Here is an 18,662-nt window from a genome sequence, read left to right on the forward strand (position 1 = left end):
TTGGATACTCATATAAAAAAAAAAGAAGAAGAAACCTGATTTCTACACCACAAACAAAAATCAATTCCAGGTAAACTGTAGGTATAAATGTGAAAGAAAAAATTGTAAGGCTTTTAGATGGAAGGATCTATCTTTATTATATATTCACAAACAATGATATCCAAATGACCAAAAAACATTAAAAAAGCCCATTAATAATTAGGGAAACACAAAACCATAACAAGACAATAGTATATAATAGCTAAAACTAATTAGGCTGATAATAACATGTCAGAACTCTCATGTGGGAGCTCTCCCATGCTACTGGAATAGATTTTGTACAATGCCTTTGGAAAACCATATGGCATTTCATTATCTATTAAATACATGCATAGTTGATGACCTAGAAATTCTACCTCTGGATGAGTACTTTATAAAATTCATCTACATGTCCACCTAGAGACATACGCAAGAATATGAATCTTGGAGTTTCTGTTGTGACTCAGTGGTAACGAACCTGACTAGTATCCATGAGAATGTGGGTTCAATCCCTGGCCTCACTCATTGGGTTAAGGATCTGGCGTTGCTGTGAACTGTGGTATAGGTACAGGTGCAGCTTGGATCTGGTCTTGCTGTGGCTGCAGTTCTGATTCAGCCTCTAGCCTGGGAATTACCATATGCCGTGGGTGAGGCACTCAAAAAAAAAAAAAAAGAATGTGAATCTTGAATTATATGAATCTTATAAATGAGTGAAAGACATCCGAGACAAAAGAACATACTATATGATACTATTTATATAAATGCAAAAAACAGGGAAGGGATGTATATTCTATTGTTACAACCATAAAAAAAACAAGGAAATATGCATCAGAAAACTCAGGACAGTGGTTACCTTTGGCAGTAGAGAGGGTGAAGTGACTGGGAGAGGACATAAGAGGGACTTCTGGGATCCTGGCAATGTTCTAGTCTTCAACCTAGATGGAAATTATATGGATATTTGATCTACGATATTTATGCTTTGGTTCACTTTTCTGTGTTATATTTCATAGTAAAATGTATAAAAATACAAGGATTTCTCTGTATTTCAAAGGAATACAAAGCATCACTAATCAGCTTGGAAGATAAGTAACAAAGTCAGTGTAATAAAGAAATTCAGTGCATGTTTCAGGAGTTAATCTCACTTTTTTTGTTGACTCATATTAGAAGAGATGCTGTAAATGCAAATAAAGACTACTTCGTTTAAATTTTACATGTCATGGGTTCACCCTTTGATTATGTGCATGTGGTCTGCCCTTCATAGGGACCAGTTGTTAAGGGCCAATGTTCCAGAACTCAGAAGAAACAGGTTCGTGGAGACGGTCCTCCTGAATGTGATATTCCCTGAGGTTTTGCTTTTGGTGGGAATTATAAGTATCTCAATGGACCAGGCTTTGTGTGAAACATTCATTCTTCTTAGGTAGCATGAAATAAGCATCAGGTCACTCTGTTTGGGCTTTGCTCTTCTAAGGAGAGGGGTTAGGAAACCCTTCACCAAGGTCACCTACCTCATACTTAATCTGCCCAATAATCACACACGTTTTTTCCCCACATATATCCTAACTAGTTAAATATACTATGCAGATTAAGCATACTTTTGCATCTCACTGCACTTGAATTATTTACATAATGGGCTCTCAACAAGTGTTTCTACTACATCTATGTTTCATTACTGTACACATATTTGAAATAATATATAGTCCATAGTTTTTCCACTGACAAATAATTTTGGTTTACATCAAGTTTTCCATCACGCAGGAGAAAAGGCTTTTCGTTATTTTGTTGATGTTGTCAAAATTTATAAATTTTGTCTCCTCTGAGATGACAAAAAGCATGTCCAACCTCGAATTGAGAAAGACAGTGGAAGTCAGTTAACTACATTTACATTTAAAGCATGCCAGCAGTATTAGACTGAGCTCTCTCGCAGTCAAGCAAAAATTAATAGACCTGTCTCATTCCAAAAAGATTGAGGAAGTTGTTGCTTATACAGCATTTTGGCAAAAAAAAAATCTATGAATTTTACAACATGCTAGTTGGTATTTTAATGATAGTCTAGAAACATCTAGAAACGTTGTGAGAAGTTCAAAGACTAGAGCTGATGAACTCTCAAACTTGAGGAGGCTTTCTCCTTGAGGAGGTTTTCTCCTGCCCCCCTTTTCCCCCATTCCTCCTCTATTTGAAACAGCCAATGGTTATTAGAAGCTGCACCTAAATAGGAGTGGGCTCAATGATTCTGTAGCTAGACTAGATATTTAATGCTTAACCATCTCTTAAGGTCTGGAGATCAGGCATAAAAATCAAGTCCTCCTCACTGTTGCCTGAATTTTCTCAGAAGTACTGAATAGTTCTTTTGTATAAGTCAAATAACACCTGGAAACAGAGACTGTGTTAGCAAGAAGGTGGCTATTCAGAAAGGAGGTGACTTCATTGGGTTTAGAATGCTTATGATGACCCTTTCCTTTCCCTTACCATTTCCAAGACTTATCTCTGAACTTTACATCTGATGACTGAGGTCTGCAAGGTGGCTTATAAAATCCTAACTGATCAACTGGCTGAAAATCATTGGGGAGCACTATCCTACTGACATGCTCCTAATTTCACCAAGTGTTACACTCCAGAAATGAAGTCAATTTGTAGATAAATGAAAAGTCTTAAGAACAGCTATTGGGTAATTTTATCCATTGCAACAGAAAACTTTCCCTGCCATTAGAGAAAGGAAGGGCTAAGCATGAAGTAACAAGGGAAAGGGAACCTCAGTTGCAGCTAAGTATTGGCATTTACCAGCTGCATGCTCTCAGGCAACGTAGTGTCTCTGAGTCTTAGGTTTTTCATCTGTAAAATGGAGATTATTTAATTGAGATCTAGAAATAAGCACAGCGCCAGGCACGAAGTAGGCCATGAGAAATAATAGTTATTTGTTCTAATAGTTACAGACAATGTGTCAGTTTTGAGTTACTTTAGTGACCCCGCAGGGAGGATGAGCAGAGGTGGAGCAGCAGGGAAGGACAGAGTAAGTTTGTCAGGTTCTTGGCACAGTCTGGATCTCCAGCTCCAAGGCGTCTGCTCCCGAAAGTACTCCAGAGGCTCAGGCCACGCCCTAGGACATCACTCAGGGCACTAGGACACCTCAGGGTCGCCTGCGGTTTCTCTCCAGATCTAGCTCGACCCTGGCCAGGCCAATTCCAGGGTAGCTCAAACTCACCTGCTTGACAGGTGCCGGCGGTCTGGGGCGTGACCGCGAGGGCGCGCGGGCAGGCGTGGTGGGCGGGAGCTGAGAATATGAAGCTCCAGGCGCATGGCACCCGCCGCCCAGTCGCCGCGGTGGCTGCCGGGATGCGCCGCAGCGAATGGTCGCGTCGGGCGCCGCTCTGAGTGACCTTTCACCCGCGCCCAGCGGTCCCGGGCGGCGGCACAAGGCGGAAGCCATGGCGGAGGCGGCGGCTGCAGCGGGCGGGACGGGCGCGGGCGCGGGCTCCGGCTCCGCAGCGGACCGGGATCGGGACCCGGAGCGGGACGGCGCGGGGCGGAGGCTGCGGGTTTTGTCGGGTCATCTGCTGGGCCGGCCCCAGGAGGCTCTGAGTACCAATGAGTGCAAAGCGCGGAGAGCCGCTGCGGCGGCCACGGCGGCGCCCGCAGCCACTCCCGCCGCACAGGAGTCGGGCATCATCCCCAAGAAGCGGTGAGTAGCGGTTCTGTGGAGCGAGCTGGCAGTAAGGGACCAGGCCGGGCCTGTGCTGCGGGAGGGCACAGGCAAGGTGGAAAGGGAGGTGACACGGGTGGGCAGAAGGCAGCTCTGTTCCTGAAAGTGCACACCCATTTCTTTTTCGAGAAAGAGTGGTTGAGACCCTGACTCTGACTGTAAGGGGGCGGGATGAAATGGTGGATTTTGGCCACTACTTGAGGGTAATAGATCTGAAGAACTATTATCGGGAAAGGCTTTAAGGGAACCTTTTTTCTTGAATTCGTAATGCCAGAAATTCATTCTCTGTTTTGAATTATTACTTTGGAGGCTAAGGTCTTGGAGTAAATAGAAGGGGTTCAATTATGATTCTCCAAGGAAATTTAAGTTTGTGCCAAATGATGGATCTTTTCTGATTCGCATAAGCCTGGGTGCGTGTGGGGAGAAGTGATGGTTCCTGGAAGAAGATGTTGCTTCGTAGTTTTCCTCTTGCTTAGGGGTTTGATCTTTGACTTTGAGGAAGGAAATCGAGGGATGGATAAGAAGCAATAAACAGCAGACACAAGTTAGTGATTTAGGGTGTGGTGGTAGTTATTGAGATCTGGTGTAATCAGAAGCTGAAAGATCCTTGTCTGTGAATGAGGTTGTCTTAACGAGTTTTTTGGAGAAATATAAAGCTTAGAAGGAAGCTACTAGGGAAAGCTATTTTGTGAGATGTGGCTTTGTCAGCATGGATAAACTTTGAAAGTGAAAAAAGTTGTTAATGTTTAATTTCTAGTCTCAATGTGCCAGAGATTGATAAATCTACGATTTCTTTTATTTTTCTCCAAACTCTGAGGTAGGTACAGTTATTGCTCATTTTACCTATGAAATAAACCAAGATTTAGAAGCCTCCATAGGCACATGTGGCAGCTTAGATTTTGAAAGCATGTCAAATTAACTTTAGGGCCAAGTTCTTAAACCCTACGGCTTCTTATAAATTCATTCATTAATTCAGCATTCATAAGTCCTTCCTCTACTACATACTCACTATTACTAGGGGTACAGAGATTTAAAAATGCAGTTATTTACTCATAAGGAATTGATAGCCTAAAAAGGTTGTTATAATACAGTGTGATAAGAAACTTAGCTGATAACTATAGCAAATAGTCACTTAACCCAGTTTTGGGTATTTATTTATTAGGGCGAAGGCTTTCCAGAGTAAGGATTGTCTGAGTAAATCTTGAAGTTTGTGTTGGAAGTAGCCTGCCAAAGAAGTGTTCTTGCCGGAAGAACTGTGTGTTCACCAGTAAAGCAGTGAGAGACAGATTAGGGGACTGCTGAGAGTGAAGTGTTGCAGGACAGGATGAGAATGACTTGGAATGAGGTTTGGAAAGGCTGGTCTTGTTTGCAGGATTTTATGTGGGGCAAAAAACATGATTACATTTACCTTTTAGAAAGGTCACATTGGGGACTAAGTTGAAGGTTTAAGCACTTAAGCATATTGTTTGTGGGGACAAAAATCTGAGTTTGAATTTCCACTCCACAGTTCCAGCTGCATGAGAGACTTAACCTTTCTCAGCGCTTCAGACCCCGCATCTGTGAAAATGAGGACAACAATTCCTGCTTTGCAGTGTTGCTGTGAGAATTGAATAGTTAAGTGATCAAGTGCTTAGTGCAGTGCCAGTTTCATAACCCTTCAACAAATGGTAGATGCAATTTTTATTGAGTCCAAAGACAAGGAGACCATTAAAAAGAAGACTATCATCCCAGTAAGAAAGCTGTGATTCTGAACTAAGGCACAATGTGAGAGTGAGCAATCTCTTTGAAAAAAATATTAGGAGGTAAATTTTCCATTATTTGGTTATTGAGTGATGAGGGAGGAAGGAATCAAGGATTACATCTTGGCCTTTGGCTTCACTTGAAGTTGTATTAGCTGTGATTGGATTTAAAAGTTTAAATTTTTCTAATGGCTAATTACATTTATATCTATTAATTTTTGTGCATCTGTGTGATTGTACATTTCTATGTAGGTTGACACTCTTAGAATTAGGTAGAACAGGTGTTCCTTAAGGTTGGATTTAGGGGCCTTTGTCTGCAGCATTCAGAAGAAAATAATAATGTTTGGAAGGCACATTGGGTTACTGGATGAGGCTTCCTGTGCCTGAAGCTGACTGGTCTCTGGGAGGCCTTCTCTGGTTGCTCAGTGGACTGAAGACACAATGTAGTGCACTGATGGGATAGGTTCAAAAGGTAGAAAGCGCTGGTCTTAATTCAGGATGGCAGGGGTAGTGGTAAAATCTAGTCCTGTACAACTGTTTCGAAGTTTAAATCAAAATATGGGGGAACACAACAGCTTGTATTTGAAGGAACATCAAAAGCTTCTTCACAGTCATGTACTTAATATATTGTTCATGGGAAACCCAGGTGTTCCTTCTTCTTCCTACTGTTTGACTGGGCCTCAGTTTGCCAGCAGTAGAGCTGGGCCTAAAGGGAAGGCAAATGATGGAGCAAGAAGGATCCAGTGTGTATTTCTAGTAAAGTGTGAGTCTCACTTAGACTTTATTGTTATTTTTCAGACATTTGAGCATGTGTGTTATTTGCATAACTCCTTCTCTTTTATCACCTTGGATGATGTCATTGGTTATAATTCTATCTCTTGGCTGGTTATCATCATGAAATTGGAGGACTGACTTCTTGAAACTCCTATGTTTTCATTTCTCTTACAAGGGTAGTCATGTGTATGTTAATTTACTCAACATTTATTGAATAGTTGCTTTATGACAGATATTGTCTTAGATTCTGGAGGTAAAGAGATGAATTCTTTGGCCTCAAAGAATTCACAGTTTAGCAAAGAAGATAGGCATTCCAGTACATTTTGATAAAACCAATGTAGATCATGTACAGATATAGTCCACAGGCAAGAAAGAGTGGAATACTCTATCTAGAGGGTCAGGGGAGGCTTTCTGGGGATGGTTTTAAAATATGGATGATAGTGTGGCAGGTTGGTTGGATGGTGAAAGGAGTTTGTATTCCAGGCAAAAGTTATAGTTAATGGCAAAGCAAGGGGGCATGGAAGTGCATCTTGTATTTGGGTAAGAAAATAAGTATTGGTAGAGGTGGGAGTAAAATGAAAAGAGGAAGGCACAAGCAGGTCATGGAGGCCTTTGGCCTTTGTATCATCAGTCCATTCATTTTTTCACTCGTTTGTGTGTGGATGTTTGAGTGCTTACTGCAACATATAGCAGTGAACCAAAATTGTGTCTTCATGGACTTATTTTCTAGTTGGAGTGGAGATAGTGAACAGACAAGTAATACAGTATGTCAGATGATGATAAATAAAGTGAAGAAAAATGAAGCAGCATAGGAGGATAGGTGATAGAGAACCCTCGAAGGAATTATGCTGGCAAGAGACATAATCAGATTGGGTTGGGGTTTGAGAGAAATCACAGAGTCAATTTCGGGTCCTTAGCCTGCTGAGCTCTTGATCTTGATCTTGCCTCTGAATGAAGTTTTAGATTCCTAAAAATCATAGTAAATGTCAATTAAACATGTCACACTTTTATGCCCTTGTGTTGGGTTTTTTGTTATTTTAAAAGAAGTTACTATAATGTTATGAAAAAGAGAAAAAAATCCCTGTTGACATCTGTCCCTTCATATCGATAAACACTTTCCCTGTTGTAATTTTTGGCCCTAAACTCATTGTGATTTGCTTTAGGCAGAACTGTTCTGTGGCAGTTTTTACAGAGGTTATAAACTTTTATGGTTCAGATCAAAATAATTTCTGATTGAAAAAGCTACTAATTAATTTACTTGCTTATACTGTCATTTCTACACAATATTCTTTTACAAAAATAATGTATTATTTAACATCTACCAGAAACCTTGGTAGATATCTTCCAGAAGGAAAAACCTGAGTTAACTTCCTGTAAATGTTTCACCGGAGGGCATCTTGAAGCCTGTAAGAGCTGATGTATTTCTGCAACATGGTTATTTGCACAAGCGACCCAACTTAATGATTTAACATCATGTGGCAAAATTAGAGCTTACTTTAGTAGTTATGCTGAACGACATACCTGGCCATACTTTGAGTTTCCACCTAGGGATTTTAGTAATAGTAGTAATAGGGATTTTACTTTTATTAAGTCTTATGTGCCAGGTACCCTGCTGAGGCTTTATGTACTTTTTCTCATTTAATTTTCACAATAGCTCTGAAAAAGAAGTGACACTCTATGTATGTTATAGGTGAGGAAATAGAGGCTTAGATAATTTGTCTAAAGTCATGCAACTACAAAATAAGAGACAGTATTTCAATTCTGATCTGTTGTAACTCCAGAGGCTAGATTTCTTCCCCTATAGAGTATTACTGCACTTGGTGTTTCCTCTGGGGGAAATTACCTACTTGGTAGTCATAAGCTATTTTCTTTGTCATCCAAGTTTCAAACCTTTTGGGTTAAATAGATGATGTTCACATATAGTGTCATAATTTAGAGAGTATTCATTTATATTGTACTTATTAAATAAATTATAAAATATATGATGCTGTCAAAACAAAATTCATAATTTAAGAAAATGTAATGCATGGTTTAAAAAAGATAGACCAGCTTGTTCCTTTTGTGGGTAGGAAGTAGTATCCAGAATAAAAGGGAAAGAGTAAGAGGACTGTGGAAAACCCCAGATCAGAGGAGAAAGGAGGAAAAGAGAAGAGGTCATGGGGGATTTACTGCTTAGCTGTAAATTAACTATCTTTGGATTGTGGGTGAACAAAAATCCCCGAAGGCTTATTCTCCATGGTTGTTTGGTATCATACTTCTCTTAGATTGCAAGTGTCATTTTGGGATGGACCCACATATTCTATAAATAGACTTCATTATGTCAGGAACTTTCTACTATAGAGCCACTTACCTCTGGTCACTTAGTGAAAATATCTAGTAGTAAATTAAGTGATCTTTTTTAGGCTGCAGAGAGATGGAGTGCTGTTGTAGTCAGATGAGATACTTTATCAAACCCTTTAAAAGCAAGTGCTAAGCAAGTATTACTCTTTTTGGTTTTTTCTTATTATTGGGAATATAATGTCTGTTCAACAGATTAGTATGTTAATTTCAATTCCAAACTAACTCAGAGGATCCTGAGTAAAGTTTACTCTATTTGTTGGGCTTTAAGGGTAATATTTAGTTATACCTCTGCCTCACATCTGAGTTCAGAATCAATTAGAAGATGCAGAATATAGACAGATGGAGTAAAAATGTCCACTTTATTACCAAAAAAGCTGGTTGGAGTGTATGACTTAGATCTGGACTACCTAATATTTACCCTTCATTAGACAGTGCTGAACACAGAAGGCTTCTTCTGCTAAGGGCAGAGCCAGCTCCAGTAAGCCTCATACACGGCATTGAGAAATAAGAGTATAACCTCTCTAAAGCCAATAGATTGGAGAAAGGGCAGACCCTAGGGACTTTAGTGCATCCTCTCAGAAGTCACTCACCAGGTTAAGTCACTCTTTCACTGAGAAAGAGTGAATATATGAGGGTTGGGAAGAGGCCAGGACTGTTAACTCTATGGAAATCTCTCCACTTTGGAAACTGGAGGCTGAAGAAAGGAAGTTTTGCTGGAGTGTTGTTGGGCAAGTTAAGGGAAGGGCTGAAAATTTTTTGGTAAATAAGTCTTCCATCTGCATCATTTTCATGTGTTATCCCCATTGCCTACTGAATATATTACAGTTTCCTCCTGGGGCAGTTAAGGTCCTCCAGGAGCATCTATGTAAATCAGCCTTTCCAGGCCTGTCTCTTATTTCCTTGATGCCTACTGTGTATTCTAGCCACGTACCAGAATTATTGCTATTCCCAGAACATGGATTTCTCCTCCCCCTTTTCTTTCTTTGAATATGTTAGTGTTTCTCAAAGTATAGTACACATAGTACTGATGGTCCTTCATCATCTGGAGTGGTACAAATTTATTGGGTAGTTATAAATGTTTGTATATATTATTACCTATTATTTTTTAAACCTTTATTGAACTATTATCAATTTGTTATAAAAGTATATGCTCAAATCTTAAGTTTATAGCTTAATTGCTTTTTACAAAATGAGCAGATCCATCTTGTGAGTATTTGTTAGTATTTAGATTAAGAAATAGCACATTACCAGTACCTCAGAAGCTCTCTTCATGTTCCTTTCCAATACCTTCTCCCACCAGGATAACCACCACCTTGACTTCTTATACTCTAGTTTGGATTCGCTTATTTTGAACTTGGTATAATTCATATAGTAGAATGTAGACACATACAGCGTGTACCCTTTTGTGTGTGGCCTGTTTCCCTAATATTATGTTTACTATATTCATTCACACTGTTACTTTTAGCTGTATTTTGTTCATCCTCATTGCTGAATGGTTTTCCACTGGGTGGATATACACCACGATTTATCCATTCTGTTATTGGTGGGCATTTAAGTGGTTGCTAGTTTTAGGTTTGAATATTTATTTATTTGTAATATGAAGTACATGTCAAACTAGTGTTTTTACAGACTTACTGTATAGAAATGGGCTGAAATAATTAAAATAGTATTTAGTATTTAATATGTTCAGTTTTCTTATATATATCAGTTGTCTGGGGTAACAGACAAAATTTAGGTACTAAATCATTCTTTTAAACATACTAAATTGAATTTGTAAACACAGTGACCTGAAAGTCTTGGCAGTGTTCAGATGAACTTATTTATAAACTTACAGGATTTCAGCTTAAATCTACAGGTCTGTTACTCAGATTAACATTTTAAATGTGTTTCAAGTCAGTCATTTTTTCAGGCTAGATTCTTTTAAATTTTGTAAGTATATAAAAGGTCAATTTTTGCTTCGCTCTCTTAAAAACATTATCATCTGATTTTGATTCTCTTCTCTCTCTCTCTTTTTTTTTAGGGCCACACCTGCAGCATATAGAAGTTTCCAGGCTGGGGTCATATCCAAACTGAAGCTGGAGGTCTGTGCCATAGCCACTGCAACATGGGATCTGAGCCACATCTGCGACCTACACCACAGCTCATGACAATGCAGATCCTTAACCCACTGAGTGAGGCCAGGGATTAAACCCACATCTCATGGATACTAGTTGGGTTTTTTTTTTTACCACTTAGCCATGACGGGAACTCCTGATTCTCTTCTCTTAACCTCTTTTTCTCTAAATTAAATTCGTATATTTAATTCTAGATTGTTCTGCAGCTGAATTATGCTTGCTGTTTAAGGAAGGCTGTTACCGTTCTTAAGTAACTGCAGTTTTGATAAGGGAGTTTTGCCTCCTGAGTGAGATTTGGAACTATAGGTATCATCTTAGTACTCACTAAGAAAAATATTGTATTGTGTAATAATGTTGGTCTTTTCAGCATATCTCCAGTTTACTAACCTAGATTTGGGCTAGGTTGCTGACCAGATTCTTGTCAGTAACTTCACTCCGACTCTCCAAACTCTATTTATAGTTGCCATGTCAGCTACCTCATACCATCAAGTGGGGAGTGTTCATGTATCTCAGGGCCTTGCAGCCAAGTAATAAGAATTATTTAATTTTTATACTCACAGTTTGCAACTTCCATTCAGATTCATTATGTGGTTGGATTTTGCATTTCTTCTGTAGATGTTCAAATTTTATAGGAATCTAGCAATAAGGATATTAAAATGGTACCCACTTGAATTCTTTTCTTCAGTCAAGTCAAATTTTATGAGTCACTGTCTTCTAGAGCTTTTTGTGATGATGGAGATATTTTATGGTCTGCATAGTCCATTATGGTAGCCACTAGCCACATGTGGCCATTAAGTTCTTGAAATGTGGCTAGTGTAACTGAGGAGCTGAGTTTTAAATTTCATATACTTTTAATTAATTTAAATTTAAATGGACATGTATAGCTAGTGATATGTGGCTAGTGATACTATGTGCTATACTATAGGTGTGTTATATGTATATAGTATATGTGCTATACTATAGCACAGCTGTAGATTGATACTTAACTCATTATCTATCCTTTCTTATTCCCAATGAAGCTACTGTTCTGAGTTTTCTTACTTCTCTAAGTATTAACAGCAGTCCTGTAGTCACATCTTTCCACCTTTACTCTTTTTTTTTTTTTTTTTAATGGCCACACTTGTGCCATGTAGAAGTCCCCAGGCCAGGGATTGAATCCAAGCTGCAAGTGCACCAATGCTGGATCTTTTAACCCACTTTGCCAGAATGGGGTTGAACCTGCAACTCTGCAGTGACCCCAGCTGCTGCATTCACATTCTTAACCTTCTATGCCATAGCAGGAACTCCTCATTTTTTCTGTTTTATGTTTGTTCATTTGTTTTTTAGACTCCATATGTAAGTATAGTATTTGTCTTTCTTGGTCTGACTTATTTCACTTAGCGTATTTCCTCCTAGGTCCATCCATGTTGTCACAAATGGTAAGGTTTCATTCTCTTTTTATGACCAAGTAGTATTCCATTGTGTGTTTGTTGTATATCTTCTTTATTTGTTCACCTGTTGATGGACACTTAGATTGCTTCATATCTTGGCTTTTGTAAAAAATGCTGCAGTGAACATAGGACTACCTATGTCTTAGATCGCATGGTAGTTCACTTTTCAGTTTTTTGGGGGAACCTCAATACTGTTTTCTATAGGGCTGCTCAGTTTACATTTCCACCAATGTAAATTGGTGCACAAGGGTTCCCTTTTCTTCATATCCTCACCAAGGCATGTTACTTGTTATCTTTTTGATGATAGCCATTTTGACAAGTGTGATGTGATAATTCATTGTGGTTTTGATTTGCGTTTCCTTGATTATTAGTGATGTTGAGCATCTTTGCATGTGTCTATTGGACATCTGTATGTTGTCTTTGGAAAAATGTCTATTCAGGTCCTCTGCCAATTTTTTAAGTGGGTTGTTTGGTTTGTTTTTATTGTTTAGGTTGAGTTGTGAATTCTTTGTGAAGTTTGGATATTGATCTCTTATCAGATATATTATTTGCAAATATTTTCTCCCATTTAGTAGGCAGCCTTTTTGTTTGTTGATAGTTTCCTTTGCTGTGCAAAAGCTTTTTAGTTTGATGTAGTCTCATTTGCTTATTTTTGCTTTTGTTTCCATTGCCCAAAGACACATATCCAAAAACGTATTGTTAAGACTGATGTCAAAGAGTGTACTGCCTGTGTTTTTTTCTAGAAGTTTCATGGTTTCAGATCTTATATTTAAGTCTTTCTTTAACATTTTGAGTTTATTTTTTTATGTGGTGTGAGAATATAGTTCAGGTAGATTCTTTTGTAAGTTGCTGTTCCGTTTTCTCAGTACCATTTATTGTAGCGACTGTTTCCTTGTCTCCTTTGTCATAGATTATTTGAACATGTAAGGGTGGGTTCATTTCTGGGCTCTGTTCTGTCCCACTGATCCATGTGTATGCTTTTGTGCCAGTACCATGCTATTGTTTTGTTTGTTTGTTTTTTGTTTTTTGCTTTTTAGGGCTGCAACTGCGGCTTATGGAGGTTCCCAGGCTAGGGGTTGAATTGGAGCTATAGCTGCCAGCCTAACCACAGCCACAGCAACAAGGGATCTGAGCTGCATCTGCGATGTTCACCACAGTCCATGGCAATGCTGGATCCTTGACCCACTGAGAGAGGCCAGGGATCGAACCCACATCCTCATGGATACTAGTCAGATTCGTTTCCACTGTACTACAGTAGGAACTCCCCAGTACCATACTGTTTTGATTACTGTAGCTTTGCAGTATAGTTTTGAGATCAAGGAGTGTGATACCTCTGGCTTTGTTATTTCTCAAGATAGTTTTGGCTATTTGGGGTCTTCTGTGTTTCCATGCAAATTTTAGAATTATTTGTTCTAGTTCTGTGAAAAATGCCATTGGTATTTTGATAGGGATTGCATTGAATCTATACATTGCATTGGGTAGTATGATCATTTTAACAATAATTCTTTTTTTTTTTCCAGCTGTACAGCATGGGGATCAAGTTATTCTTACATGTATACATTTTTTCCCCCACCCTTTGTTCTGTTGCAATATGAGTATCTAGATATAGTTCTCAATGCTACTCAGCAAGATCTCCTTGTAAATCTATTCTAAGTTGTATCTGATAACCCCAAGCTCCTGATCCCTCCCACTCCCTCCCTCTCCCGTCGGGCAGCCACAAGTCTATTCTCCAAGTCCATGATTTTCTTTTCTGAGGAGATGTTCATTTGTGCTGGCTATTAGATTCCAGTTATGAGTGATATCATATGGTATTTGTCTTTGTCTTTCTGACTCATTTCACTCAGTATGAGTCTCTAGTTCCATCCATGTTGCTGTAAATGGTATTATGTCATTCTTTTTTACGGCTGAGTAGTATTCCATTGTGTATATATACCGCATCTTCCAAATCCAATCATCTGTTGATGGACATTTGGGTTGTTTCCATGTCCTGGCTATTGTGAATAGTGCTGCAATGAACATGCGGGTGCATGTGTCTCTTTTAAGTAGAGTTTTGTCTGGATATATGCCCAAGAGTGGGATTGCAGGGTCATATGGAAGTTCTATGGATAGATTTCTAAGGTATCTCCAAACTGTTCTCCATAGTGGCTGTACCAGTTTACATTCCCACCAACGGTGCAGGAGGGTTCCCTTTTCTCCACAACTCCTCCAGCACTTGTTATTTGTGGACTTATTAATGATGGTCATTCTGACTGGTGTGAAGTGGTATCTCATGGCGGTTTTGATTTGCATTTCTCTTATGATCAACGATGTTGAGCATTTTTTCATGTTTTTATTGGCCATCTGTATATCTTCCTTGGAGAACAGTCTATTCAGGTCTTTTGCCCATTTTTCCATTGGTTGATTGGCTTTTTTGCTGTTGGGTTGTGTAAGTTGCTTATATATTCTAGAGATTAAGCTCTTGTCTGTGCATCATTTGAAACTATTTTCTCCCATTCTGTAAGTTGTCTTTTTGTTTTCTTTTGGGTTTCCTTTGCTGTGCAAAAGCCTTTTCAGTTTGATTAGGTCCCATGGGTTTATTTTTGCTCTAATTTCTATTGCTTTGGGAGATTGACCTGAGAAAATATTCATGAGGTTGATGTCAGAGAGTTTAATAATAATTCTTCCTCCATGAGCACAGTGTATCTTTCCATTTGTTTGTGTCATCTTCAATTTTTTTCATCAGTGTCTTATAGTTTTTAGAGTATAAGTCTATTATTTCTTTCTATTTGTTAGATTTATTGCTAAGTGTTTTATTCTTTTTGATGTAATTTTAAACGGAACTGTTTTCTTAATTTCTCTCTCTGATAGTTCGTTATTAGTGTATAGAAACAGTAGATTTCTGTGCAGTAATTTTGTATTCTGCAACATTTCTGAATTAATTGATGATTTCTAGTAGTTTTTTGGTGGCATCTTTAGGATTTTTTATATATAGATAGTATCATGTTATTTACAAAGAGTGACAGTTTATTTCTTCCTTTCTAATTTGGATTTCTTTTCTTTCCTTTTTTTGTCTTGTTGCTGTGGTTAAGACTTCTAATATTGCATTGAATGAAAGTGGTGAGAGTGGGCATCCTTGTCCTATTCCTGATCTTAAAGGAATGTTTCAGCTTTTCACTGTTGAGTAGGATATTGGCTATTGGTGTGTCATTTGTGGCATTTATTATGTTGAATTATGTTCCCTCTGTACCCATCTTGTTGAGAGTTTTTATCCTAAGTAGATGTTGACTTTCGTCAAAATCTTTTTCTACGTCTGTTAAGATGATGGTGTGATTTTTGTTTTTCAGTTTGTTAATGTGATGTATGCTGATATTGAACCATACCTGCATCTCTGGGATAAATCCTACCTGATCATGCTGTATGATCCTTTTAATGTATAATTGTATTTGGTTTGCTAGTAGTTTGTTGAATATTTTTGCATCTATGTTCATCAGTGATATTGGCCTGTATTTTTTGTTTGTTTGCTTGTGGTATCTTTTTCTGGTTTTGGTATCAGGGTATGTTGGCCTTGTAGAATGAGTTCAGAAGTAATTCTTTACTCTTCAGTTTTTTGGAATAATTTCAGAAGGATAGGTGTTACCCTTCTTTAAATATTTGGTAGAATTCACCTGTGAAGCCATTTATCTTGGATTTTTGTTTGTTGGGAGCTTTTTGTTTTGTTTTGTTTAAACTACTGATTAGATTTTGTTCCTGGTAACCATTCTATTCATAATTTCTATTCCTGATTCAGTCCTGGGAGGTTGTGTTTCTTGAAATTTACCCATTTCTTCTAGGTTTTACAATTTGTTGGTTTGTCATTGTTTATAGCAAACTTTTTTATCCTTTGTATTTTTATGGTGGTTATAACTTCTCTTTCATTCCTGATTTTATTTACTTGTGCCCTCTCTTTTTCTTCATCAGTCTGACTAAAGGTTTATCAGTTTTGCTTATCTTTTCAAAGAACCAGCTCTTAGTTTTATTGATCTTTTCTATTGCTTTTTAATCTCTCTTTTTATTTCCACTCTGATCTTTATTATTTCTTTTGTTCTACTAACTTTGGGCTTTGTTTTTTTTCTAGTTCCTTTAGATATAAGTTTAGATTGATATTTTTATTGTTTCTCAAGGTAGGCATATATTGCTATGAATTTCCCTCTTAGAACTACTTTTGCTGCATTCCATAGGTTTTGGATCATTGTTTTTCCATTTCCACTTGTCTCTGGGTGGTTTTTTGATTTCCTATTTGATTTCATTAGGAACTCATTGATTGTTTAGTAGTATGTGGTTAACACTTTACATGTTTGTGGTTTTTTTTTTTTTTTTTGGCTTTTTGGCTTTTTGGCTTTTTGCCATTTCTTGGGCCACTCCCGCGGCATATGGAGGTTCCCAGGCTAAGGGTCAAGTCGGAATTGCAGCTGCCAGCCTACGCCAGAGCCACAGCAGTGCAGGATCTGAGCCGCGTCTGCGACCTGCACCACAGCTCACGGCAATGCCGGATCCTTAACCCACTGAGCAAGGCCAGGGGTCGAACCTGCAACCTCATGGTTCCTAGTCGGATTCGTTAACCACTGCGCCACAACGGGAACTCCTGTTTGTGTTTTTTGCAGTTATTTTCTTGTAGCTGATTTCTAGTCTCATACCATTGTGGTTGAAAAAGATACTTCATATGATTTCAGTATTCTGAAATTTATTGAGATCTGTTTTGTGGCCTGGCATGTGATCTGTCCTGGAGTATGTTCTGGGTGCTCTTGAAAACTGTGTGTTCTGCTGTTTTGGGTGAAATATTCTGTATATAGCTATTAACTCACTTTGGTCTAGTGTGTCATTTAAGGTCAGTATTTCCTTATTTATTGTCTGGATGATCTGTCCACTGATGTAAGTGCGGTGTTGAGGAGACTCGCTATTATTGTGTTACTGTCAGTTTTTCTTTTTAATGTCTGTTAATATTTGCTTTAAGTTTTTAGGTGCTCCTAAGCTGGGCGCATATATATTTACAACTATTTTTTGCTGTTGTTGACTTGATCCTTTTATCATTATGTAATGCCCTTCTTTGTCTCTTGTTACTGTTTTTAAGTCTGTTTTGTCTGATATAAATTTTGCTACCCTTGCTTTCTTTTCATTTCCATTTGCACGTAACACCTTTTTTATACCATAATTTTTAGTCTATATTTGTCTTTAGATCTGAAGTGAGCCTCTTAATAAACAGCATATATATATATGCCTTTTTCTTACCCCCATTGAGCCAGTCTGTGTCTTTGGTTGGAGGTTTGGTTTTTTTTGCTTTGTTTTGTTTTTGGTTTTGGTTTTGGTTTTGCCTTGCCCACAGCATGTGGAAGTTCCTGGGCCAAGGATCAAACTTGTGTGCCACAGTAGCAACCTGGGCTGCTGTAGTGGTGACACCAGATCTTTAATCTGCTGTGTCACAAGGGAACTCCCAATTGGAGTATTTCAAGTAATTATTGATAGGAATGTGCTTACTGCTGTTTTGTCAATCGTTTTGGAATTATTTTGTAGTTCTTTTTTTCCCCCTTTCTTCAGTTGCTTCCTACCTCTTTGGACAGAGAGATCAGCAAGTGAGTTTGACCCAGGCTCTTTCAGATTACCGCCTGTGTGCTGGGATCAGAGTGTGTTAGATTTTGCATGCACCCTTTAAGAGTGGAGTCTCTGTTTCCTCACATCTCATCTAGAGGCTCATCTCGTCTAGTCAGTGCAGGACCCCAGGCTGAGAAGCCCAATATGGTCCTCAAACCTCTTACTCCTTGGGGAAAACCTCTCCTAGGATTCAATTATCCTTCTCTTTGTGGAATTCCTTTGTGGGGTTGTTGGCCTTGTGTATACTATATATCTGCCCCCTTTACCTGTCTTGTGCTTCCTTCTTTAATATCTTCAATTGTAGAAAAGCTTTTTTGCATCTTCAGGTCATTTTCATAGACAGTTGCTTTGCAAAGAGTTTTTTTTTGTTGTTGTTGTTGTTGTTGTTGTTGCTATTTCTTGGGCCGCTCCCGCGGCATATGGAGGTTCCCAGGCTAGGGGTTGAATCGGAGCTGTAGCCACCGGCCTACGCCAGAGCCACAGCAATGTGGGATCTGAGCCGTGTCTGCAACCTACACCACAGCTCACGGCAACGCCGGATCGTTAACCCACTGAGCAAGGGCAGGGACCGAACCCGCAACCTCATGGTTCCTAGTCGGATTCGTTAACCACTGCGCCACGACGGGAACTCCTTTTTTTGCTTTTTAGGGCCACACGTGCAACATACGGAAGTTCCAGGCTAATGGTCAAATCAGAGCTACAGCTGCCAGCCTATGCCACAGCAAATGCAGGATCTGAGCCACATCTGTGACCTACACCACAGCTCAGGGCAGTGCAGGATCCTTAACCCACTGAACAAGGCCAGGGATCAAACCAGGGTCCTCATGGATACTAGTTGGGTTCCTTACCACTGAGCCACAGTGGGAACTCCATGTAAAGAGTTTTAATTTTGGTGTTCCTCTGGGTGGAGGTTAGCTCAGGACCCTCCTACTCTGCCATCTTGGCC

At 39.0% G+C, this 18,662-nt stretch overlaps 2 protein-coding genes across 5 annotated transcripts in view; one reads left to right on the top strand and one right to left on the bottom strand.

The window, feature by feature from the left end:
• The window catches only part of NFE2L2 (nuclear factor, erythroid 2 like 2), a 178,701-nt gene extending 175,354 nt beyond the window's left edge, over window positions 1-3,347 (bottom strand). For both annotated transcript variants that reach the window (XM_021075131.1, XM_021075130.1), the window contains exons 1-2: window positions 3,218-3,347; window positions 872-953 (exon numbers count right to left, since the gene is read on the bottom strand). The gene's annotated coding sequence lies outside the window, so the exon portion shown is untranslated. The remainder of the gene's footprint in view (window positions 1-871; window positions 954-3,217) is intronic.
• The window catches only part of AGPS (alkylglycerone phosphate synthase), a 139,843-nt gene continuing 124,405 nt past the window's right edge, over window positions 3,225-18,662 (top strand). The window contains exon 1 of one of the 3 annotated variants that reach the window (XM_021075128.1): window positions 3,225-3,694. In XM_021075128.1, coding sequence (XP_020930787.1) covers window positions 3,363-3,694 — 332 coding nt within the window. In that variant the 5' untranslated portion in view covers window positions 3,225-3,362. Of the gene's footprint in view, window positions 3,695-3,765; window positions 4,533-18,662 lie in introns of those variants that run through there. The other 2 variants (XM_003359569.5, XM_021075129.1) reach the window with 2 other exon arrangements.

This window comes from Sus scrofa, chromosome 15 (genome assembly GCF_000003025.6).
Source record: "Sus scrofa isolate TJ Tabasco breed Duroc chromosome 15, Sscrofa11.1, whole genome shotgun sequence".
Classification (NCBI taxonomy): Eukaryota; Metazoa; Chordata; class Mammalia; order Artiodactyla; family Suidae; genus Sus; species Sus scrofa.